Source organism: Gobius niger, assembly GCF_951799975.1.
Source record: "Gobius niger genome assembly, chromosome: 11".
NCBI classification, from domain to species: domain Eukaryota; kingdom Metazoa; phylum Chordata; class Actinopteri; order Gobiiformes; family Gobiidae; genus Gobius; species Gobius niger.
The window spans coordinates 33,569,571-33,591,713 of record NC_136862.1 but is presented as its reverse complement, the minus strand read 5'-3'; the positions used below and the strand labels follow the sequence as shown (position 1 = coordinate 33,591,713).

Genomic DNA, 22,143 nt, shown 5'->3' with positions numbered 1-22,143 from the left:
TGTAGAATCAATGTTAATAGGCCATTATTTGAGTTTGCCAAAACCACAGCCCCCCCCCCCCCCAAATGTGTTCAAGGTGTTGGGAGGCTACATTGTATAGGCGCCCTCTGGTGTTGAAAAAGCACTACCCCAGTGAGCCTGAAAAAAGCAGCAACATAACATACAAACTGAACAAACAGGTGTAGGCTGAAGCTAATGCCTATGTTGACTACCCAGACTCCACACTGGCTGAGCTCATTTATTCTCATTCACAAATATGAACTATGATTTAATAAAGGATACTTCTGCTTGTAGGGAGGATCGCTGCTACTCATTATTTCCACTATTTTTCACCGGATGTTTTGGTAAATGGTGAGCAAACAGCTGGTTTCTCCAGGCGTGAAGAGATTTTTATTCAAATCACAGATCTTTTTTTAAGAAGCAATGCTCTGTTTGGGAACATTGTTTTGACCCACCAGAGAACTATTATCTATTTAAAGGGGGGGTATTATGCAAAATCGACTTTTTCAAGCTTTCCATCATGTTATTCTGTCATTCCCTCATTAAAAACATGCCTGAAGTGTTGCCTTGGCACATTCACGTATTTTTGAGTAATCTGTAAAAACTCTGATGGCGGCCATTTTAGGGATAGGTTTGCCTGAGTCCTCCCAGGAACGCCCCCACCTCCTGGAGACGCCTCCGAGCTTTCGTCACCAGCCGAGTAACCAACCACTGCTCCTCAGCAGAACCCCCTCCCCACTGATGCCACAGACAGCGTGTGGAGGGGGCGTGTCGGAAAGGCTCAGAGGTTCTTAAAGAGACAGAGGCCTATTTCAAGACATTCACTACAGCCATTTTGAGAGAGACATTTTATACAAGGCAGTTAGTCTAATTTACTGCATTTACAGACCAACAGAAGGTTTGCTCATCATTGTAGTGTGATATAGACTGGTGCTATGGGACTGAAAAAAGCCTAATAATATAGCTTTAATACATTTGCATTGCCCACCAGCCTCGGACATGACGACACAGCGATCCCCCTCATATCAAGACGCACAGCACATTTATGTTTTACCAGTGGGGGTTAAATCACTGAGCCCCACCATCATAGACCATCAGTGGTCATACCACCTTTGCAATGCCCAATCCCATCAGACCTTGGAAGCTAAGCAGGGAAGGGCCTGGTCGGTACTTGGATGGGAGACCGTTTGGTAACACCAGGAAGCCTAGCGAATGTAGTGTGTGAGTGAGTGGTTGGTGGTGGTCGGAGGGGCCGATTGCGCAGACTGGTTGCCTCGCTTCCGTCAGTCTACCGCAGGGCAGCTGTGGCTACAAGAGTAGCTTACCACCACCAGGTATGGAGTGAATGAATAGTGCAATGTAAAGCGTCTTTGAGTGTCCAGAAAAGCGCTATATAAAACCAATGCATTATTATTATTATCATCAGACTCGAACTCACGACCTTCTGGTTACACACCAGGCTCTCTCCTCACAAAGCTACAGGAGCAGTGTGATAGCAACCAACATACTAGTATATCTATGTTTCGGACTGTCTGGGTCGCCTGGCTCCCCCATGTTTTGACAGCCCCAGGGCGAGTGCTAGAGCCCCAGCAGCACCCTGTTGATCAGTGCAAGTGCCTGAATCCCAAATGACAAAGTGAGCCCAGTGTTGCTCTCGTTCAGCTGGCGCCCCCTGCTGCTAGCTGCTGTGCCTTGTGTACAACACTATAAAAACAAAATGGCAGAGTGAAAGCGTTGGTCACGTGATCTTTCTTAAAATGATACATGACACAGCTCGGCCCAGGTGTTGCTTTCTGTGTTTGATACGTTTGTTAGTACCTCGGCTCATTTAGCTCATTAAGTCCCACCTGGCCTGGATCACTACACTTGATGATGGCTCATAGAAGAAAAACAGTAAGCCAGAGACGTCATATATAAAAGGAATGTTTATTAATTACACTGAAACGATGACCCTCTTGACGCATGTATGTTTGTGGACCCTTTCAGTGGTGAAAGTGCGCTGTATTGTCCCAGTCCACAGAGCGCCCGCGGCCCACTCACCTCCTCTGTTACCGACATGGCGTAGTGGTTCAGCTGGTTTTGGTCTTGCCGTGGCCTGGCGTCCGGAGCAGGCTGCCGTAGAGTCGGGTGAAGCAGTAGGCCACCCCCGCCGCGCAGTAGACGGAGGTGAGGAGCAGCGGGAGAAACGGCAGGCGTGCGCCCAGCGGTGACAGCGGCAGAACGACCTCGCAAACCGCACACACCACTGCCACGCCCAGGAGGTACAGGCGCTCCAGGAAACCCAACAGAGAGCACCTGAGAGGGGGAGAGAGGGGCATCATGGGAAAGAGTCACCAACACAATTGCAATTAGGGTACTCAATCTAACACGCGGGGCCATTACATTTTTCAAGGGTTGCACCAACGATAACTTGAACTTAATTCTGCTCAGCTTAAATTAGAATAACTGCCTTGTATAAAATGTCTCTCTCAAAATGGCTGTAGTGAATGTCTTGAAATAGGCCTCTGTCTCTTTAAGAACCTCTGAGCCTTTAGACACGCCCCCTCCACACGCTGTCTGTGGCATCAGTGGGGAGGGGGTTCTGCTGAGGAGCAGTGGTTGGTTACTCGGCTGGTGACCAAAGCTCGGAGGCGTCTCCAGGAGGTGGGGGCGTTCCTAGGAGGACTCAGGCAAACCTATCCCTACAGTATTTACAGATTACTCAAAAATATGTGAACACTTCAGGCATGCTTTTAATGAGGGAATGACATAATAACATGATGTAAAGCTTGAAAAAGTCGATTTTGCATAATACCTTTACGCAAATGGAAATGCTGAACAAATGAAATTGTAGAAATTAAGCACAAGAATCACAGTTTGCCCACCTCTGATCTAAAATCTGGTCCACCAGGGCTGCTGCTTTTGGTGCCATAAGAAGATATGTTTGGTGGCTGAACGTATTTTGCAGTTGACAGAAGAATAGGTTTCTTTCCGTGCCCTGAAGGATAACCTCAGGCAGGTCTCCAACCTTTTTTACCCGGTGAGCTGCTTTCACAGAACAAACCATCAGAGCGCTACTGAGGGGCGGTAGGTAGCACAGCGGTTAGTGCTCGTGGGTTCAGTTCCCACCTGGGCCCTTTCTGTGGAGTTTGCATGTTCTCCCCGTGTCTGCGTAGGTTTCCTCCGGTTTCCCCTACCACTAAAAACATGTACAATAGGCCAGGTTGAATGAAAGTGGGGGACAACGAATGGAAATAAGCCCAAGGCCAGTGTGGCGTGTTCATTAACGTGCACTGTCCATACCAAATAAACCAATAAACTAAACTAAACTAAACCTCGAATGCTTCAAAGACACTTGTGAACTCCTATGTGATTTAGGAGTTCGTCAAGATATTTCAACAAAATTAAAGACATTGACTTGAATTTTGTTCTCTACTTTCTTATTGACCTAATTGGTTTGACTCTGTTCAAAATGCTCAGAAATAAAAGAAAATACATCTACAAATGCGATTTTACAAGCGTGTGTAAAAATGTGGAAAGCTTTTGGCGAGCGACCAAATTGGGCTGGAGAGCTACGACCCCTGGGTAGAGACCCCTGGTCCAAGGACGGGGGACAGCTACTCATCTGCTGCACCACAGTCAGACTTTAGACATCACATTTGTCTTTTTCAGTGTGAGATCTGCCTCAGTGTTTCGCTTCCAAACGGTTCTTCTTTTCAATCAAATCAGGTACATTTGAAAAGCCCAGTGAGCTAACTTGCTTAGGTCTGCTTAAATGTGGAAAATACATGAAAAGCCTGGTTATTTTTGAAAATGAAACCCCTGTTCTAAACTACAGGTCTGGCAGGTTTTAGATAAGACAGTATTTACCGGTGAAGTTTGGTGAGAGCGCAGAAGGAGAAGAGCGTGAACAGGAGCATCAGGGAAAACTTCAGGGGCAGCTCTGCAACACATCACAGACACGTTAGAGTCGACAACGTAAGGGAAACATCCTTCTGAAAACACCACAGAAGTAAGTCAATAAGGCTCAGGCGTTAGTCCTGAGCCCTGCCTGCCCGTCAGTCTCCTCTGATCCTCTGAAACAGTACAGCGCCTCCTGTGTTTGTCCCTGTTTTAGAGCGTGGTGTCCTGCACTGGTCAGCTCCTCAACCTCCTCCTTCCTCTTCCTCCTGCGCAGCTCCCTCCGCTCCACAACAGTCTTTCACCATCTTCTGTGAAGAGCTTAGCAGTTTATGTGCTTTATTCTCCGGTGAACGTCCATTAGCCAGAACAACAGAAGGCCTTTGTGGCTTATCTGTGAGTCTCACCCGGATACCTCCTTGTTTGTCCCTTCCTTGTTTCCTGTAGCGTCTCTTGTGACGCCTCCACTGTGCTGCAGGTGTGGGGGCTCCTGGTGCCTCTTCAGTGTCTCAGAATAAGACATTTAGGTCTCAAACGCAGCTATCCACTTTCCAACTCAGTTACGCCATGATCCCGCCCCCCACATTGTTCGCAAACCTAACCCTAACCTTAAACTTTTGTAAAACGACTAGATTAACTAAAGCCAAGTTGTTTATATACTTTTTGCCCCCTTACTATAGGCTTTTTATGGCATCTTTTTTTTTTTACTGTATATACTTTTTATACTTTTTGCCCCCTTGAAGTTTCTGATAGTCATTGTATATAAGATACCTCTATTAGCAAACTGTTTGCACATTTCCTGTCTATCCTGCACACCCTGAGCTGAATGTAACAAGTGAATTTCTCCATTGTGAGACCAATAAACCTTATCTTATCTGAAAAAGCTGCTTTATGAGTGACATCCAATGAGAATTCACGGGAGCGTGGCTTATGGCTTAACTTGGTTAGAAATCGAAATGAGGCGTCTCAAATGGCTTTAGCTGATAAGCTAGCTGTTTACTTCCAAAAGCTCTTTTCCTTAGGACCATTATGGACTCTTTGCCATGTTTTTTTGGGGATCGGTCAATTTTACTGCAAAGTATCCAGTAAAACTATGTGAAACACAGAAACTACAAATGCAGCCCGCAGAAAAAGGCAAACAAATGCAGCTGTGCCAAGAGAGAGGGAGGTTGCTGCCTGTTTAAACAAAAAAAGAAGAAAAGAAAAGAATAGCATGTACCTGCAGCGGTGAAGATCAGGGGGAACAGAGAGTAATGTCCCGTCGTCGACAAAATCAGGAATATCCCAGCATCCTCTCTGCTCTGAACAGCCAGCACACTACGGCAACACACAGAGAAAAGCATAAGAAACAGATTATGGTTATGGTCCTCATTGTTGTTGGTCTTTGAGCTCTATCGGTCTTGCCTGAACTGTTGGGACTGGGGTTTGTGTGATTAGATTACATTATTTGATTATACATCATCTCATTATTAACTAAACTAAATTCGGACAAATTCTTGAACCAAATGTGACACCATCTGTGAAAGAGCTGAAGTTAAAAAAGAGGACGGCTCTACAAATGAATAATGATCCAACACCTCAAAATCTACGAGGGGTCACCTCATCGACGTTTATTTTACTGCTACTTTATGTTTGATGTTGCACAATTGACCTTTCGCAAAAGCCCCGCCCCCTTAGAATAGAATAGGATGCTTTATTTATCATTATTATACACAGGTATAATGAGACTTGCATGGCTCTCAGTCTCAATAAAATAATAATAATGAAAACACTGACAGACAAAAAGAGTAGCAGCAGCTACAATGTGGTGCTAAAGTGATAAGGTGTGCTGGAGCTAACAGCTTGGTGGTAGAAACTGTTCCTCAGTCTGTTGGTGTGAGTCTTTAACGCGCTAAAGTGTTTGCCTGAGAGCAGGGGCTCAAACTGTGAGTGTCCAGGGTGTGTTCTGTCCTTGTAAATGTTTGTTGTCCTCCTCTTCATCCTCCTCCAGATCGAGGCTAAATGGGTTGCAATGTGCAGTGGAGGAAAATATTTAAAATATGTGTTTGGGTTGTTGAGCTGCAAACGTAGGACCTCTCGCAGCACCATCGCTGCTGAGCTGGGACGCAGGAACAGTCATTTGGAATGTCTTAAAAGATCCTGAGGGTTATGGAACAAAAAAGTAAAGTAGAAAACAGACTATTTCAGTTTAAAAAGTTTTCCTTATTTGGCTCCCTTCCATTTCTTTTTGTTGCAGACTTAAGCTCAACCATGCAAAACTGGTCGTAAACTTTCTTTCCCATAAAAAGTTGCATAATGAATGCGCGGCTATGGTTCAGGTAGGTAACATGTTAGTCATGATTCTCCAGCTGAGATGTCCCGTTTTACCACTGCTGTCAGTGCAGTGACACAAACAAATTCATCCTCAGCTGAAATATCAAGGCTCTGCTCAGAACAACTAAACGCTTAACTAAACTTAGAGAGTAAATGTACAGATATTCCAGTGGCAGAAACAGCTTTTCGAGACCATGTCCAACAACGACAGCTCATGAAACGCTTGGCAAACGGTAAAGAAGACTTGCCTTACAAGGCGCTAATTCTGCTTTTGTTTGGCTTTGAAAGGGCAATGGTTGTTAGGAGGTTGGACAATGACCGTTTTGAGGCAGCTCAATCCACAGACACCGGAAAAACTGGAACCATTTTGTACGGAAGAATGGGCAAAACTCCCTCAAACTAGAATTGAAAGACTGGGTCTAAACCCGGTTTAACCCCGGTGAGGCCCGGTGTCTCTGACCTGAGCGGCAAGATGGCGATGAGGACGGCCTTCTCGTGGACGTGCCAGCCGAACAGGAAGCTGCCGAGAGCACACAGCACCAGAGCACGCAGGAAGGAGGCAGAGCAACGGGGCCGCAAAAACAGCCACAACACCGCTGGCTAAAACACACACACACACAGCAGAGAGACATGAGGGCCTGGACTGGGACTGGAACAGGGCCGAGGGAGGACTCACCAGGAGGGACAGCGCCGTGCAGAGCAGAGTCACTGATGGAGACACCGAGGGCAGCACCGTGTGACGGAACTCCTGAACCAGACCTCCAGTCATCGAGGCCTGAGCACCGGACTCAACCAGGCCCAGGCGGAGACCTGAGAGCAGAGAGACCAGGACTGAACCAGGACTGATCCAGGACCGGACCAGGACTGAACCAGCATCTACAGAAGTCAAAGCCTAACCTAAGCCAGTTCATTTCAGTTTGTTTTATTGTCCATTGTCCTGATGTGGAGGTCTTACCCAGGACTAAACCAGGTCTAGCTCTTGTGATGTGGAGGTCTTACCCAGGACTAAACCAGGTCTTACCCAGGACTAAACCAGGTCTTACCCAGGACAGCGAGGCCCTTGTCGGCAGCGTTGTACAGAGCCCAGGCGTTGGGGGCCCAGTAGGCGTGACACAGGCCGCGCTTAAACGGGAACAGACGCGACAAAACCTGGGGCAGCTGGCCCTGAGAGGAGACGACAGTTAGACCAAACCCAGGATTTGAACCAGGTCCGTGTGTGAGAGAGTCACCATGGCGATGAAGGGGCCGAAGGACAGAGCAGTGACTGAGACCACGATCGAACCCAGAGCAAAGAACCTCAGAAGACTGAAGCTCCTCCAGTTCAAGCGCCCATCTGCAACAGAGAACCGGGACTGAAGCAGGACTAAAACAGGACTAAAACAGGACTAAACCAGTACTTCAACAGGACTAAAACAGGCCAAATCCAGGACTAAAATAGTTCTAAAACAGGATTAAATCAGGACTTAACCAGGACTAGATCAGGAGCCAGTTCTTACCCGGGTGGTCCTTGGTGAAGCAGTAGGAGCGCAGCAGGTAGACGCCGTACGCTGGAGCCACGTACAGGTAAATGTGCTTCAGGTTCAACAGGACCGAGAACAGCAGCGCCCCCTGGAGGTGCTGGGACTAACCACACACAGGAGCGATCAGGCCCAGCTTCTTTTTACATAAAACAATAAAACCAGTTTGAAGAGTCCACACCTGAAGGTGCTTGGCCACAGACAGCAGCAGGAAGCCCATCAGGAAACCGTTGTACTGGAAATGAATATCTGACCCGACTGACTGAGGAAAACCGCTCTAAACCGGGACTCTTTAGGGCTAGAGTAGAGTAGGGCTGGTGGAAACGAGCCATAAAGATTCAAACAGGCTGAAAGGATACGGTCCATGATGAGGAGCCCAAAGTTGAAAAGCAGGAGAACTGCGAGAACAAACGAAGGCCGATTTAAAATGTCTTTGGACGCTTTCTGGTCTGAGACACAGCGGCAACATCTGGAAAACACAATGATTCCATATGTTAATCAGTGGCAGCTGGTGATGTAAACTCTAGGTGTAAACGATTAGTTGTTTAAGCCCTAGTATAAACCAGTATAAACTCACTCTCTGGTGGCCAGTATAAACCAGTATAAACTCACTCTCTGGGGGCCAGTATAACCCAGTATAAACCGGTATAGACCAGTATAAACTCACTCTCTGGGGGCCAGAATAAACCAGTATAAACCGGTATAGACCAGTATAAACTCACTCTCGGGTGGCCAGTATAAACCAGTATAAACTCACTCCCGGGTGGCCAGTATAAACCAGTATAAACTCACTCCCGGGTGGCCAGTATAAACCAGTATAAACCAGTATAAACTCACTCTCGGATGGCCAGTATAAACCAGTATAAACCAGTATAAACTCACTCCCGGGTGGCCAGTAAACCAGTATAAACCGGTATAGACCAGTATAAACTCACTCTCGGGTGGCCAGTATAAACCAGTATAAACTCACTCCCGGGTGGCCAGTATAAACCAGTATAAACTCACTCCCGGGTGGCCAGTATAAACCAGTATAAACCAGTATAAACTCACTCTCTGGTGGCCAGTATAAACCAGTATAAACTCACTCTCTGGTGGCCAGTATAAACCAGTATAAACTCACTCCCGGGTGGCCAGTATAAACCAGTATAAACCAGTATAAACTCACTCTCGGGTGGCCAGTATAAACCAGTATAAACCAGTATAAACTCACTCCCGGGTGGCCAGTAAACCAGTATAAACTCACTCCCGGGTGGCCAGTATAAACCAGTATAAACCAGTATAAACTCACTCCCGGGTGGCCAGTATAAACCAGTATAAACTCACTCCCGGGTGGCCAGTATAAACCAGTATAAACTCACTCTCGGGTGGCCAGTATAAACCAGTATAAACCAGTATAAACTCACTCCCGGGTGGCCAGTATAAACCAGTATAAACTCACTCCCGGGTGGCCAGTATAAACCAGTATAAACTCACTCCCGGGTGGCCAGTATAAACCAGTATAAACCAGTATAAACTCACTCCCGGGTGGCCAGTATAAACCAGTATAAACCAGTATAAACTCACTCTAGGGTGGCCAGTATAAACCAGTATAAACTCACTCCCGGGTGGCCAGTATAAACCAGTATAAACTCACTCCCGGGTGGCCAGTATAAACCAGTATAAACCAGTATAAACTCACTCCCGGGTGGCCAGTATAAGCCAGTATAAACCAGTATAAACCAGTATAAACTCACTCCCGGGTGGCCAGTATAAACCAGTATAAACCAGTATAAACTCACTCCCGGGTGGCCAGTATAAACCAGTATAAACCAGTATAAACTCACTCTCGGGTGGCCAGTATAAGCCAGTATAAACCAGTATAAACTCACTCCCGGGTGGCCTGTATAAACCAGTATAAACTCACTCCCGGGTGGCCAGTATAAACCAGTATGAACCAGTATAAACTCACTCTCGGGTGGCCAGTATAAGCCAGTATAAACCAGTATAAACTCACTCCCGGTTGGCCAGTATAAACCAGTATAAACTCACTCCCGGGTGGCCAGTATAAACCAGCATAAACCAGTATAAACTCACTCTCGGGTGGCCAGTATAAGCCAGTATAAACCAGTATAAACTCACTCCCGGGTGGCCAGTATGAACATCAGGTCCGTGGCGATGACAGACAGTCTTTGGAACAGCACTGTGGCCTCGCTCTGATACGCCTCTCTCTGAATCCGCAGCATGTTTTCATCAAAGTGCCGACCCACTTGGGACAGGCCCAACTCGAACCAGGCGAACAGCGGGGGGTAGTCCAGGGTCCACTCAGACGTGTTCTGAAAAACACATGGCACAGCCTATTAAACTAACAATGTTTCGATCTGAATAAATGTGAAAGTTACAGGGCAGCACAAAGAAAAAAGAATATTCTAGAATATTACTATATTTCATTGTTTTTATTAAACCCTTCATTAAAAAGGGTGTGTATGCACATTTCATTAAACAATACACACAAGGCATACTACACTCACCACTCACTTCGCATTAGTGGTAACACTGACCTCATAGTACCAGCGCGACACCGGGAGGCTGTGGGTGATGGCCAGCCAGTTCCTGTGCACCTCGAAATCTGTGGACCGGCTAAAACACATACACAACATATCAGCTGTTGTCGTTACTCAGTCATTATGAGTCTGGATTCTGCATCATTCAAAGGTATTTTCAGAAGAAATCTCAAAAAAGAAAATTGGAATCCACAAATGTTCCCCTGAGCAGTGACATGATGCAGGTCCATGATGTCGTCGCATAGATTATTTCGAAATATTATATGGATTCTACGAGGTTTTTCTCAACAGCTTCATGAAACCTAAGGCCTGACACTATAGGGGCTGCAGGATGTGGGGTAAATGCAATATTCGATAACAACAGACGAGAATATTTATTTTTCATCTCTTTATAACATGAAAAGTTGCCTGCTCGCGTTCCCTTTAGCACCATCTAGTGGAGACTGGCCACACACACAGACACGCGTCAGCTTTAGTTTTTATCGATTATTTGAGCGACAATTTATAGTTAAGGGCCCAAAAAATAAACCGAAGGATATTCTCGCATTCCAAAACGCTCACACTCTCTTGTTTATTGAAAATAAGTTAGTATTTCCCGATAAAGTTAGCCATTTTTAGCCTGATGCTAGCTGTCAGTCACTTCTATCCTCCCGTTTTCGCCACATACTTTGAGTAAAACAATGACAGTGTGAGGGGGGAAACTGTAGATAAGCTGTATGATTGAAACGAGTTCATTCAAAAACTTACTACGCGTTGATAAAGAGGCATTTTAGTAAAGAAACTCCGAGTGCTAACGCCGTGAACCAATGGTCCCCCGCCGACGCCATGTTTGGACCTGTGGTTGCCAGATCTGACGAAACAAGCGAATACTGGACACTTCACACATGTAGGTTATATGTTCATATGTTTAATCATTATCAGTGGGAAGTCGAGGTGTTCATCCTCAAAATAGGGTTAATCAAGCAAAAGAAATACTACCAATTGATCGTGAAGCCGTGTAGAGGAGAAAACCTCAGGACTTACTGAACTAACCTCTTAACCCCCACCTGAACTGAGCACATGTTCTCCAGTTTGGCTTTACACAAATCTAAAAGCTTCTTCAAAAAAGCGTAAAATATAGGGACAAAGACGAGGATGAAAACGCAACAGAGAAGAAACAAAACAAAGCCGCAATAAAGGGAAAAAAATGCAACAAAGAAGAAACTGAAGAGCGACAAAAATGTGGCGAAACCAAGATTTAAAAAAAAAGCAACAAAAAACTACAAAATGTTTAAAGAATGTGTGTGATTCCGCATGCGAGTGTTACATCATTGAAGGTTCTAGAATTTTTGAATTGTCCATGAGTACAAATATTACTCTCGGGTCAAAACAATCAACTTCCAAGGTTCGTGTTTCACGTCTAGTCACAAAAGATTCTTCTTCAGTCTTTAGGTCAGAAAAGACACTATGACCCAGACTGGAGTGGTCCTCAACTTTACCAAAACCCAGTCCAGTCAATGATTTAACTTTTCGACCGTGGATACTCCCTGGACGAATGAGAGCCTTCGCAAACATATTCCATTTAGACCAAGTCTGAAAAACAAACAAAATACAGGGCCATAGCTACAGACGGCATCTCGTCATAGAAGTGGCTGGAAGTGGCTTCGCTGAGGGGGAAAATACTAGAATCTTTAGAGAAACACAATTTTCCCTCTTTTTAGCCATTTTCTGGTGGAATATCAACTTATTTATCACATAAATAAAGTCAAATGTAAATCGGGCCCATATGGATATTTTGTCGCAACAGATTGTTCAGTAGAAGTGAAAAAACGGCAGTTGTAGCAAGCGCTAGCTAACCGTTAGCATTAGCCCGATGCTAACATGAACACTTTCTCTAATTATTCAAAAACTACTTTAACAAATGCTGAAATATGAATATAGTTTCTACTAAATAAAGATACAAAGGCATGGAGAGGAGCAAAGTGGTTCAACAGTCCATAAATACATAAATAACGGAGAATGCTAACTTGATGCTACATGTTAGCATCGGGCTAATGCTAACGGTTAGCTAGCGCTTGCTACAACTGCTGTTTTTTTCACTTCTACTGAACAATCTGCTGTGAGAAAATATCCATATGGGCCTGATTTACACTTGACTTTATGTGATAAATAAGTTCATAATCCACCAGAAAATGGCAAAAAAAGAGTGAAAAATTGTGTTTCTCTAAAGATTCTATTTTCCCCCTCGGCGAGGCCACGCCCCCTTCTATGACGAGATGCCGTCTGTGTAAGAAATTCCAACAAACTGAACCCCTAAAGTGGCTAGAAATGCGTGTACCTGGCAACCTCTGCATCTGACCGCGCGACCCCGGAACAACAACAAACGCTCAAGAGAAAGGCGCGACGTCTGCAGTTACACGAGCCATCCCTCCTTTTTCCTTCCTAGAACTGTATGTGCTCCCAAAGTCAACCTTGTTACCGGATGTGGGCACGAAGACACGTCGCTATAAACATGCGACTTCAAACTTGATAACAAAAAACGGTAAAAACGTGAGTGTAACGTTGCCACGGACGCAAAACTGTGCAGAGATGAGACGGAGTTTGGCCCCTAGTCAAGTGGCCAAAAGGACTAGGGGAGAAGATGACGAGGACTTGGACTGTACGGGGTCTCGTCGAGCGAAGAAAGGCAGTGTCAGTCCCGTGGCCGTGGCTAATTTGAGCCCGTACAGGAAGCCTCTGACACCGTTACGCACGGAGCCCAATGACGGCGGCGGCGGCAGCGGCACGAGCGGCGAACAGCACGAGCGGTTCATCCAGCGCATCCTCTCGAGGCCCTTCAAAGTCCCCATCGCGAACTACACGGGGCCGCTGGGGGTGCGGGCTCTCGGGCTGAAGCGGGCGGGCGTCCGAAGGGCCCTACACGACCCGTTCGGAGACGGGGCCCTGGTGCTGTACGAGCCGCCGATCCTCAGCGCGCACGACCTGATCCGGGCGGAGAAGGAGAAGCTGCCCGTGCACGTCGTGGTGGACCCGCTGCTCACCAGAGTGCTGCGGCCCCATCAGAGAGAGGGGGTCCGCTTTCTGTGGGAGTGCGTGACGGGGAGGCGCATACCGGGATCGTACGGGTGCGTGTGTGGCCTATGGTGACGGTGGTGACAAAGTGGAGGACGCTCGTTCCCTGTGGTTGTGTCCTTGGGCAAGACGCTTCACCCACTTTGCATGTGTGAAGGTTGTGTAGAAGCGAGTGGATGATGATGGTCGGAATTGGCTGCCTCGCCTCCATTAGTCTACCCCTGGGCAGCTGTGGCCCCAATACATTATCAACACTGAATAGGTGTTCTAGAATTATATTTCAGGTGGAGCATTGTGTTGGCACAGTTTTTGAAGGAAATGTTTTTGTTATTTTTCTGAAAAATGACTAGTTTTCACCATTTTTCATTATTTCACATCGATATCGAGAAATGAAATTGTGTCCATATTTTTCAGCCCTAGTATTTGGCGATACATTGGGCAGTATTTGGTGATACATTGTGCATTATTTGGTGATACATTGGGCAGTATTTGGTGATACATTGTGCAGTATTTGGTGATACATTGGGCAGTATTTAGTGATACATTGGGCAGTATTTGGTGATACATTGTGCAGTATTTGGTGATACATTGGGCAGTATTTGGTGATACATTGGGCAGTATTTGGTGATACATTGCGCAGTATTTGGTGATACATTGTGCAGTATTTGGTGATACATTGTGCAGTATTTGGCGATACATTGTGCAGTATTTGGTGATACACTGCAGTATTTGGTGATACATTGTGCAGTATTTGGCGATACATTGTGCAGTATTTGGTGATACATTGTGCAGTATTTGGTTATACATTGTGCAGTATTTGGCGATACATTGGACAGTATTTGGTGATCCATTGTGCAGTATTTGGTGATACATTGTGCAGTATTTGGTGATACATTGTGCAGTATTTGGCGATACATTGTGCAGTATTTGTTGATACATTGGGCAGTATTTGGTGATGCATTGTGCAGTATTTGGCGATACATTGTGCAGTATTTGGCGATACATTGTGCAGTATTTGGTGATACATTGTGCAGTATTTGGCGATACATTGTGCAGTATTTGGTGATACATTTGGCAGTATTTGGTGATGCATTGTGCAGTATTTGGTGATGCATTGTGCAGTATTTGGTGATACATTGTGCAGTATTTGGTGATACATTGTGCAGTATTTGGTGATACATTGTGCAGTATTTAGTGATACATTGTGCAGTATTTGGTGATACATTGTGCAGTATTTGGCGATACATTGTGCAGTATTTGGTGATACATTGGGCAGTATTTGGTGATACATTGTGCAGTATTTGGTGATACATTGGGCAGTATTTGGCGATACATTGTGCAGTATTTGGTGATACATTGGGCAGTATTTAGTGATACATTGTGCAGTATTTGGTGATACATTGGGCAGTATTTGGTGATACATTGTGCAGTATTTGGTGATACATTGGGCAGTATTTGGTGATACATTGTGCAGTATTTGGTGATACATTGGGCAGTATTTGGTGATACATTGGGCAGTATTTGGTGATACATTGGGCAGTATTTGGTGATACATTGGGCAGTATTTGGCGATACATTGTGCAGTATTTGGCGATACATTGTGCAGTATTTGGTGATACATTGTGCAGTATTTGGTGATACATTGTGCAGTATTTGGTGATACATTGGGCAGTATTTGGTGATACATTGGGCAGTATTTGGTGATACATTGGGCAGTATTTGGTGATACATTGTGCAGTATTTGGTGATACATTGTGCAGTATTTAGTGATACATTGTGCTGTATTTGGTGATACATTGTGCAGTATTTGGTGATACATTGTGCAGTATTTGGTGATACATTGTGCAGTATTTGGCGATACATTGTGCAGTATTTGGTGATACATTGGGCAGTATTTGGTGATACATTGTGCAGTATTTGGTGATACATTGGGCAGTATTTGGCGATACATTGTGCAGTATTTGGTGATACATTGGGCAGTATTTAGTGATACATTGTGCAGTATTTGGTGATACATTGGGCAGTATTTGGTGATACATTGTGCAGTATTTGGTGATACATTGGGCAGTATTTGGTGATACATTGTGCAGTATTTGGTGATACATTGGGCAGTATTTGGTGATACATTGGGCAGTATTTGGCGATACATTGTGCAGTATTTGGCGATACATTGGGCAGTATTTGGTGATACATTGGGCAGTATTTGGTGATACATTGGGCAGTATTTGGTGATACATTGGGCAGTATTTGGTGATACATTGGGCAGTATTTGGTGATACATTGTGCAGTATTTGGTGATACATTGTGCAGTATTTGGTGATACATTGTGCAGTATTTGGTGATACATTGGGCAGTATTTGGTGATACATTGGGCAGTATTTGGTGATACATTGTGCAGTATTTGGTGATACATTGTGCAGTATTTGGTGATACATTGTGCAGTATTTGGCGATACATTGTGCAGTATTTTGTGATACATTGTGCAGTATTTGGCGATACATTGGGCAGTATTTTGTGATACATTGTGCAGTATTTGGTGATACATTGGGCAGTATTTGGTGATACATTGTGCAGTATTTGGTGATACATTGTGCAGTATTTGGTGATACATTGTGCAGTATTTGGTGATACATTGGGCAGTATTTGGCGATACATTGTGCAGTATTTGGTGATACATTGGGCAGTATTTGGCGATACATTGTGCAGTATTTGGTGATACATTGGGCAGTATTTGGTTATACATTGTGCAGTATTTGGCGATACATTGTGCAGTATTTGGTGATACATTGTGCAGTATTTGGTGATACATTGTGCAGTATTTGGTGATACATTGTGCAGTATTTGGTGATACATTGTGCAGTATTTGGCGATGCATTGTGCAGTATTTGGCGATGCATTGTGCAGTATTTGGTGATACATTGGGCAGTATTTGGTGATACATTGGGCAGTATTTGGTGATACATTGGGCAGTATTTGGTGATACATTGTGCAGTATTTGGCGATACATTGTGCAGTATTTGGCGATACATTGTGCAGTATTTGGCGATACATTGGGCAGTATTTAGTGATACATTGGGCAGTATTTGGTGATACATTGTGCAGTATTTGGTGATACATTGTGCAGTATTTGGTGATACATTGTGCAGTATTTGGTGATACATTGTGCAGTATTTGGTGATACATTGTGCAGTATTTGGCGATACATTGTGCAGTATTTGGCGATACATTGTGCAGTATTTGGCGATACATTGGGCAGTATTTAGTGATACATTGGGCAGTATTTGGTGATACATTGTGCAGTATTTGGTGATACATTGTGCAGTATTTGGTGATACATTGGGCAGTATTTGGTGATACATTGTGCAGTATTTGGTGATACATTGTGCAGTATTTGGTGATACACTGTGCAGTATTTGGTGATACATTGTGCAGTAATGATGGGACCCTCTGTGTGTTGCAGGTGCATTATGGCGGACGAGATGGGACTGGGGAAGACTCTGCAGTGCATCGCTCTCTTGTGGACGCTGCTTCGCCAAGGGCCGGACGCCAAACCAGAGCTGGAGAAGGCCATCGTGGTGTCGCCCTCCAGCCTGGTCCGAAACTGGTACAACGAGGTGGGGAAGTGGCTGGGCGCCCGGGTCACGCCCCTCGCCATCGACGGAGGCTCCAAAGACGAGATTGACAAACGGCTCACGAGCTTCATCAACCAGCGCGGCCTGCGAGCGCCCACGCCCATCCTCATCATTTCCTACGAGACTTTCCGGCTGCACGCCAACGTCCTGCACAAAGGCAAAGTCGGGCTCATCATCTGCGACGAGGGGCATCGGCTGAAGAACTCTGAGAACCAGACGTACCACGCGCTGAACGCCATGAGCGCGCAGAGGCGGGTGCTCATATCAGGTACGGATACATGGATACATTTACTCCTCAGACCAGGGCTGTCCTTTTTGTAGGCTGTAAGAAACTGTGGCATCACATTCAGAGACATTTGACCAATTGTATTGCATTTTATTACATGACAATAAGCAAAGGACAGAACATGGTAGTTTGACATTGCTCCCGGCATTTAGTTTGTCTAAGCCAGTGTTTCTCAAACTTTTTCAGCCCAAGGACCACTTTAACTTCCAATTTTTTTCTGAGGACCACCTAACAGAATCCCAACACCCCCCCAAAAAACAACAAAATAGGAAGGATAAGCTAAATTGATGCTTAATATGCAACTGTTTCAAGTCAAAAACAAATTATTCAAACACAAATGCAATGATATGATCAGAAATTCTTATATGAATTTCATTTAATTTGAAAAAGTAAATGTGAAATGAGCTGCAGCTTAATATGAACAACAAAACATGTGCAAAAAAGCTGCTGACACTGGCACTTATTGTCATTCTAAAGAGCCAATAGTTTCAAACTGAGGTTGTGGCTATAGGAAGTCTATGGTTGTAACCATGATAACAATAAAATGCTAAAAATAATGCTGGGAAAAAATGTTTTCCCTTAATGTCCAACATCACTGAAACTACTGGGATTTTACACATGGATGTCGGTAACGCAAACTCGTGCACAGACGCACACGCCGTGGAAAATAGGAGACGTTTGGCTCCACAGAAGCTTCTCTGGATCACAAGCAACAAAACGCTGTAAAGATGATGAGAGAATGAGTCGTGGCTGCAGACTGGAGACGCATGTACGGCCGTGGTGAGCGGCGGCGCGCGGCAGCAGGCCGTTCCACCCGCCCCAACCCGCCCCAATTGTATGACCCGATCTGCAGGCATGGCTGTGGAGACCGCTGGGGAACCTACAACCCCCGCATCAGGTACGCTTACTGGCGTTCTGCCCCAGCCATGTGAGAAATCCTGCGCGTTTTAGCTACATATCGACAAACAGGATGAGGAAAGATTACGCACGGTGCTGATTGGGTTCTGAGAAGTGGCAGCCGTGCATCCATGTGCATCAGAACACCTCCAGCTCTGTCCCTCAAAAAGGAAAGACTTGGCCCTGGTCACACTGCGCTGGTTACTCTGAAAGTTTGATCAAATGATAAGAGTCGGCCAAAACAGCCCAACTCCCTGTGCAACGTGCGCTGTGTCGGGGTCGGGGAAAAAGGGGTTCGCGGGCCACCAGGGGGTGATGGCGGTCCGCGGACCACACTTTGAGAATTACTGGTCTAAGCACATGCAGAGAGAAGAACACATAATTTGATCAATATTTAGCATGTGAACGTAAGACAGTGAATACATTAACGGTAAGTACACCCCGAATCTCTCCACCGCTTCTGTTTGGTCGCTTGAAATGCTTGCAGTCGCTCACTTCAGGAGTCACTGCTGCACGATTCTGACAAAACCTCTGCACTGTTGCTGCTAAGCAAGATGTGAATGAAAATAAGGTCCTGATTCTTTGTTTGTGTTTTGGTGACAATAGAATAGTTTTACTACCTTTCTCTGACACAACGCAAACCTGGCCGCTTTCCTCCCTCCTGCCTCTCCCGGATATTATCTCTATATATGTGGGTTTGAGTGTGCGTTACCTGTTTATCCAGCTTCATGTCATGTCATGTCTGGAGAACTTCACTTTATTGTCTCATCGTTTCTTGGATAAATAGTAATAATCTATAGACTATGCAGGTTCTTAATCCTCGACTAAATGCCACATGTGTTTTGGCTGGAGGTGAAAACATCTAATGTCCGACTGGGGAGCGTTGGGTCACACAGAAGACCCAACGGGCTGACATTGATGTCATTGATGTCCCAAACTTTTCATCCTTGACCCCTGGTATACATAATTTGGTGAGGAGTGACTGAAGAAGTGGTGGATGGTCTGTTATTGTGTATCTTCTGTTTTGTTTGAAGACTTCTTGAAGACTTCTTGAAGACTTCTTGAAGACTTCTTGAAGACTTCTTGAAGACTTCTTGAAGACTTCTTGAAGACTTCTTGAAGACTTCTTGAAGACTTCTTGAAGAACTTCTGAATCCAGAGTTCTCCTGCAGCTCCCCTTTATCTGTTGGAGGCACTGTTGGATCCATCTGTTATGTAATTTAAGATCAGTAATGACCAAGACTGCAGTTTACGGGTTTTGTTTAAAAAAAAAGGATCGGTACATGTGACTTAACCCACTCCTCTGCTCATCTCGTTTAGTATTGTCTCTAAGCACTCTGTTTCTCCACCCCTGCAGGAACCCCCATTCAAAACGATCTGCTGGAGTACTTCAGCCTGGTGCACTTCGTCAATGCCGGGATCCTGGGCACGGCGCAGGAGTTCAAGAGGCGCTTCGAGATGCCCATCCTGAAGGGGCGGGACGCGGACGCCAGTGAGAAGGACCGCCACGCCGGAGAGGAGAAGCTGAAGGAGCTCATCGCCATCGTCAACCGGTGCCTGATCCGGAGGACGTCCGACATCCTGTCCAAGTATCTGCCGGAGAAGATCGAGCAGGTGGTGTGCTGCCGGCTCACTGCTCTGCAGAGCGCGCTCTACCACCACTTCCTCAGGCAGGCCAACCCCATCGACAAGCTGCAGGACGGGAAGATGGGCGTCTCGTCTCTCTCTTCCATCACGTCGCTGAAGAAGCTGTGCAACCACCCGGCGCTGGTTTATGACAAGTGTGTGGAAGGGGAGAACGGGTTCCAAGGAGCTCTCGAGCTTTTCCCCTCCGGCTACAACCCCAAGACGCTCGAAACCCACCTCTCGGGCAAAATGCTGGTGTTGGACTACATCCTGGCCATCACTAAGAGCACCACCAACGACAAGGTGGTGCTGGTGTCCAACTACACGCAGACGCTGGACCTGTTCGAGAGGCTGTTCAGAGCCAGGCGCTACATGTACGTGCGGCTGGACGGAACTATGTCCATCAAGAAGCGCGCCAAGGTGGTGGAGAGGTTCAACGACCCGACCAACCCAGAGTTCATCTTCATGCTGAGCAGTAAGGCTGGGGGGTGCGGACTCAACCTCATCGGAGCCAACCGTCTGGTGATGTTCGACCCGGACTGGAACCCAGCCAACGACGAGCAGGCCATGGCACGGGTTTGGAGAGACGGGCAGAAGAAGACCTGCTACATATACAGGCAATGCCTCTCAGTTATCCCATTTAGTTTATAAAATATCCATGTCCTTATATGTTTGTTTAGGTGTGATTAGGTGAGATACTTCTCTATTATGCAAAGAAACAATCTGAGATTGCAGGATAAATGGAGCTCAATCAATCAATCAATCAATCAAAGTTTATTTCTATGGCACTTTAAAGCTACACCTTGGCAGACCTAAGTGCTTTCCATAAAAACACAAAATAGAAAACCATCTAAGTTCAGTTTTACTTTATTAATCCCCATAGGGAAATTCATTCTCTGCATTGGACCCAGCCTTAAAGCCACTCGGGCGACCTTTAGGAGCAGTGGGAGCTCCAGCGTGAGACGGGGACCCATCTCCAGATGTGGAGTCAGGCTAATGGTTAGAAACACCTGGCTGGAGGATTTGACTATTGTACATGTTTTAGTGGTAGGGGAAACTGGAGGAAACCTGCGCAGACATGGGGAGAGCATGCAAACTCCATTGTGTTTCCATGTTGTGTCGCTATGGTTACTGCCCTTCAGGTGATGTCAACGTAATAACTGTGATTTTGATAGCGCTCCGCTGGGGGACACATTAAGATATTCTTCTTCTCTCTTTTCTGGCTTTAGGCTGCTGTCCACAGGAACCATCGAGGAGAAGATCCTCCAGCGCCAGGCGCATAAGAAGGCTCTGAGCAGCTGCGTGGTGGACGAGGAGCAGGACGTGGAGAGGCACTTTTCTCTCGGAGAACTCCGGGAGCTGTTCACGCTGAACGAGGAGACGGCGAGCGACACGCACGACAAGTTTAAGTGTCGCCGCTGCGTGAACGGCCGAGAGGTGCGCCCCCCAGCGGACACGGACTGCAACAGCGACCTGTCACAGTGGCACCACAGTTCCACCAAAAAGGAGCTCAGAGACCAAGTGCTGAAGCTGTCCTGGGACACAGCGGTCAGCTTCGTGTTCCATCAGTGCTCGCACATTAACGAGAGACAGACGAGCGAGCCCACACCGGAACCAGACCTGGACCAGGACCAGAAACCTGACCAGGACTGAACCCAGACCAGGACTAAACCAGGACTGAACCCAGACCAGGACTAAACCAGGACTGTTCCAGGACTAAACCAGGACTGAACCCAGACCAGGACTAAACCAGGACTGAACCACTTGCATTTTGTGTTTGTGATTTTGAATTCAGACGCTTTGACGGATCCTGCGACTGCTTCATAAACTATACTGTTGACATTGAGTTGACAGATAATATACTGTAATTCGTTTAAACTTGGTTACAATAATTACTTGTTTTTTATTGGACAGTAAGTTTTATAGTTTTGCAGGATTAAACAGCAAACACATTGAAGTAAATAAAACATTCATAACATCATTTTTATTCTTTTTTATTGTTTCAGTTTAAAAATATATATTTTTCCTCATGCAAACTTACATAAACTTAGTTGTGTATTTGTAGTTATATGATGTACAGAGGCTTTGTTTAATCATTATTGACATTGAAAATGTGAAGGAGCAGCAAAATCAAACAATACATTTCCAAATTCAAACTGCCACTCGACAGACTTGACCTCTCGTGCCGCCTGTGGAATGCTATGACATCACGTGCATACCCTCCATTGCATAGAAATAAAAAGGAGAAGTGTCCTTACACATGTGGACAGATAGCAAAGCGAGCTAGTCCGGGAGACTTTTCAGATTCTGTTAGCCTGCTCAATGTATTTTTCCTATAGCCGTTAGCATTAGCCAACAAACATCGCACATTATGAATCGTTCAGATGTTTTCAGCTGTTGTC

At 45.7% G+C, this 22,143-nt stretch overlaps 2 protein-coding genes across 2 annotated transcripts; one reads left to right on the top strand and one right to left on the bottom strand.

The window, feature by feature from the left end:
- Positions 1-2,069: 2,069 nt before the first annotated feature.
- alg8 (ALG8 alpha-1,3-glucosyltransferase) lies at positions 2,070-11,083 on the bottom strand (the record flags this gene model as incomplete). The annotated part of the gene is made up of 13 exons (XM_079566587.1): positions 10,997-11,083; positions 10,247-10,325; positions 9,828-10,021; positions 8,069-8,178; positions 7,891-7,958; positions 7,689-7,815; positions 7,422-7,525; positions 7,236-7,356; positions 6,869-7,002; positions 6,653-6,792; positions 5,099-5,196; positions 3,850-3,922; positions 2,070-2,295 (listed from the first exon to the last, which is right to left on the bottom strand). The coding sequence occupies exons 1-13, from the start codon at positions 11,074-11,076 to the stop codon at positions 2,070-2,072; spliced, it is 1,554 nt and encodes a 517-aa protein (XP_079422713.1). The 5' UTR covers positions 11,077-11,083.
- Positions 11,084-12,784: 1,701 nt separating this feature from the next.
- Positions 12,785-21,418, top strand: rad54l (RAD54 like). Its single transcript, XM_079566405.1, has 4 exons — positions 12,785-13,353; positions 16,761-17,200; positions 19,473-20,358; positions 20,971-21,418. The coding sequence occupies exons 1-4, from the start codon at positions 12,818-12,820 to the stop codon at positions 21,392-21,394; spliced, it is 2,286 nt and encodes a 761-aa protein (XP_079422531.1). The 5' UTR covers positions 12,785-12,817; the 3' UTR covers positions 21,395-21,418.
- Positions 21,419-22,143: the final 725 nt, after the last annotated feature.

What these genes read in the sequence shown, in the direction of transcription:
- rad54l (XM_079566405.1), top strand. Translation starts at nt 12,818, where the DNA reads ATGAGACGGAGTTTGGCCCCTAGTCAAGTGGCCAAAAGGACTAGGGGA. An exon ending in CGCATACCGGGATCGTACGG is followed by an intron (nt 13,354 to 16,760) that starts GTGCGTGTGTGG and finishes TGTGTGTTGCAG; the next exon opens with GTGCATTATGGCGGACGAGA. An exon ending in AAGACCTGCTACATATACAG is followed by an intron (nt 20,359 to 20,970) that starts GCAATGCCTCTC and finishes TTCTGGCTTTAG; the next exon opens with GCTGCTGTCCACAGGAACCA.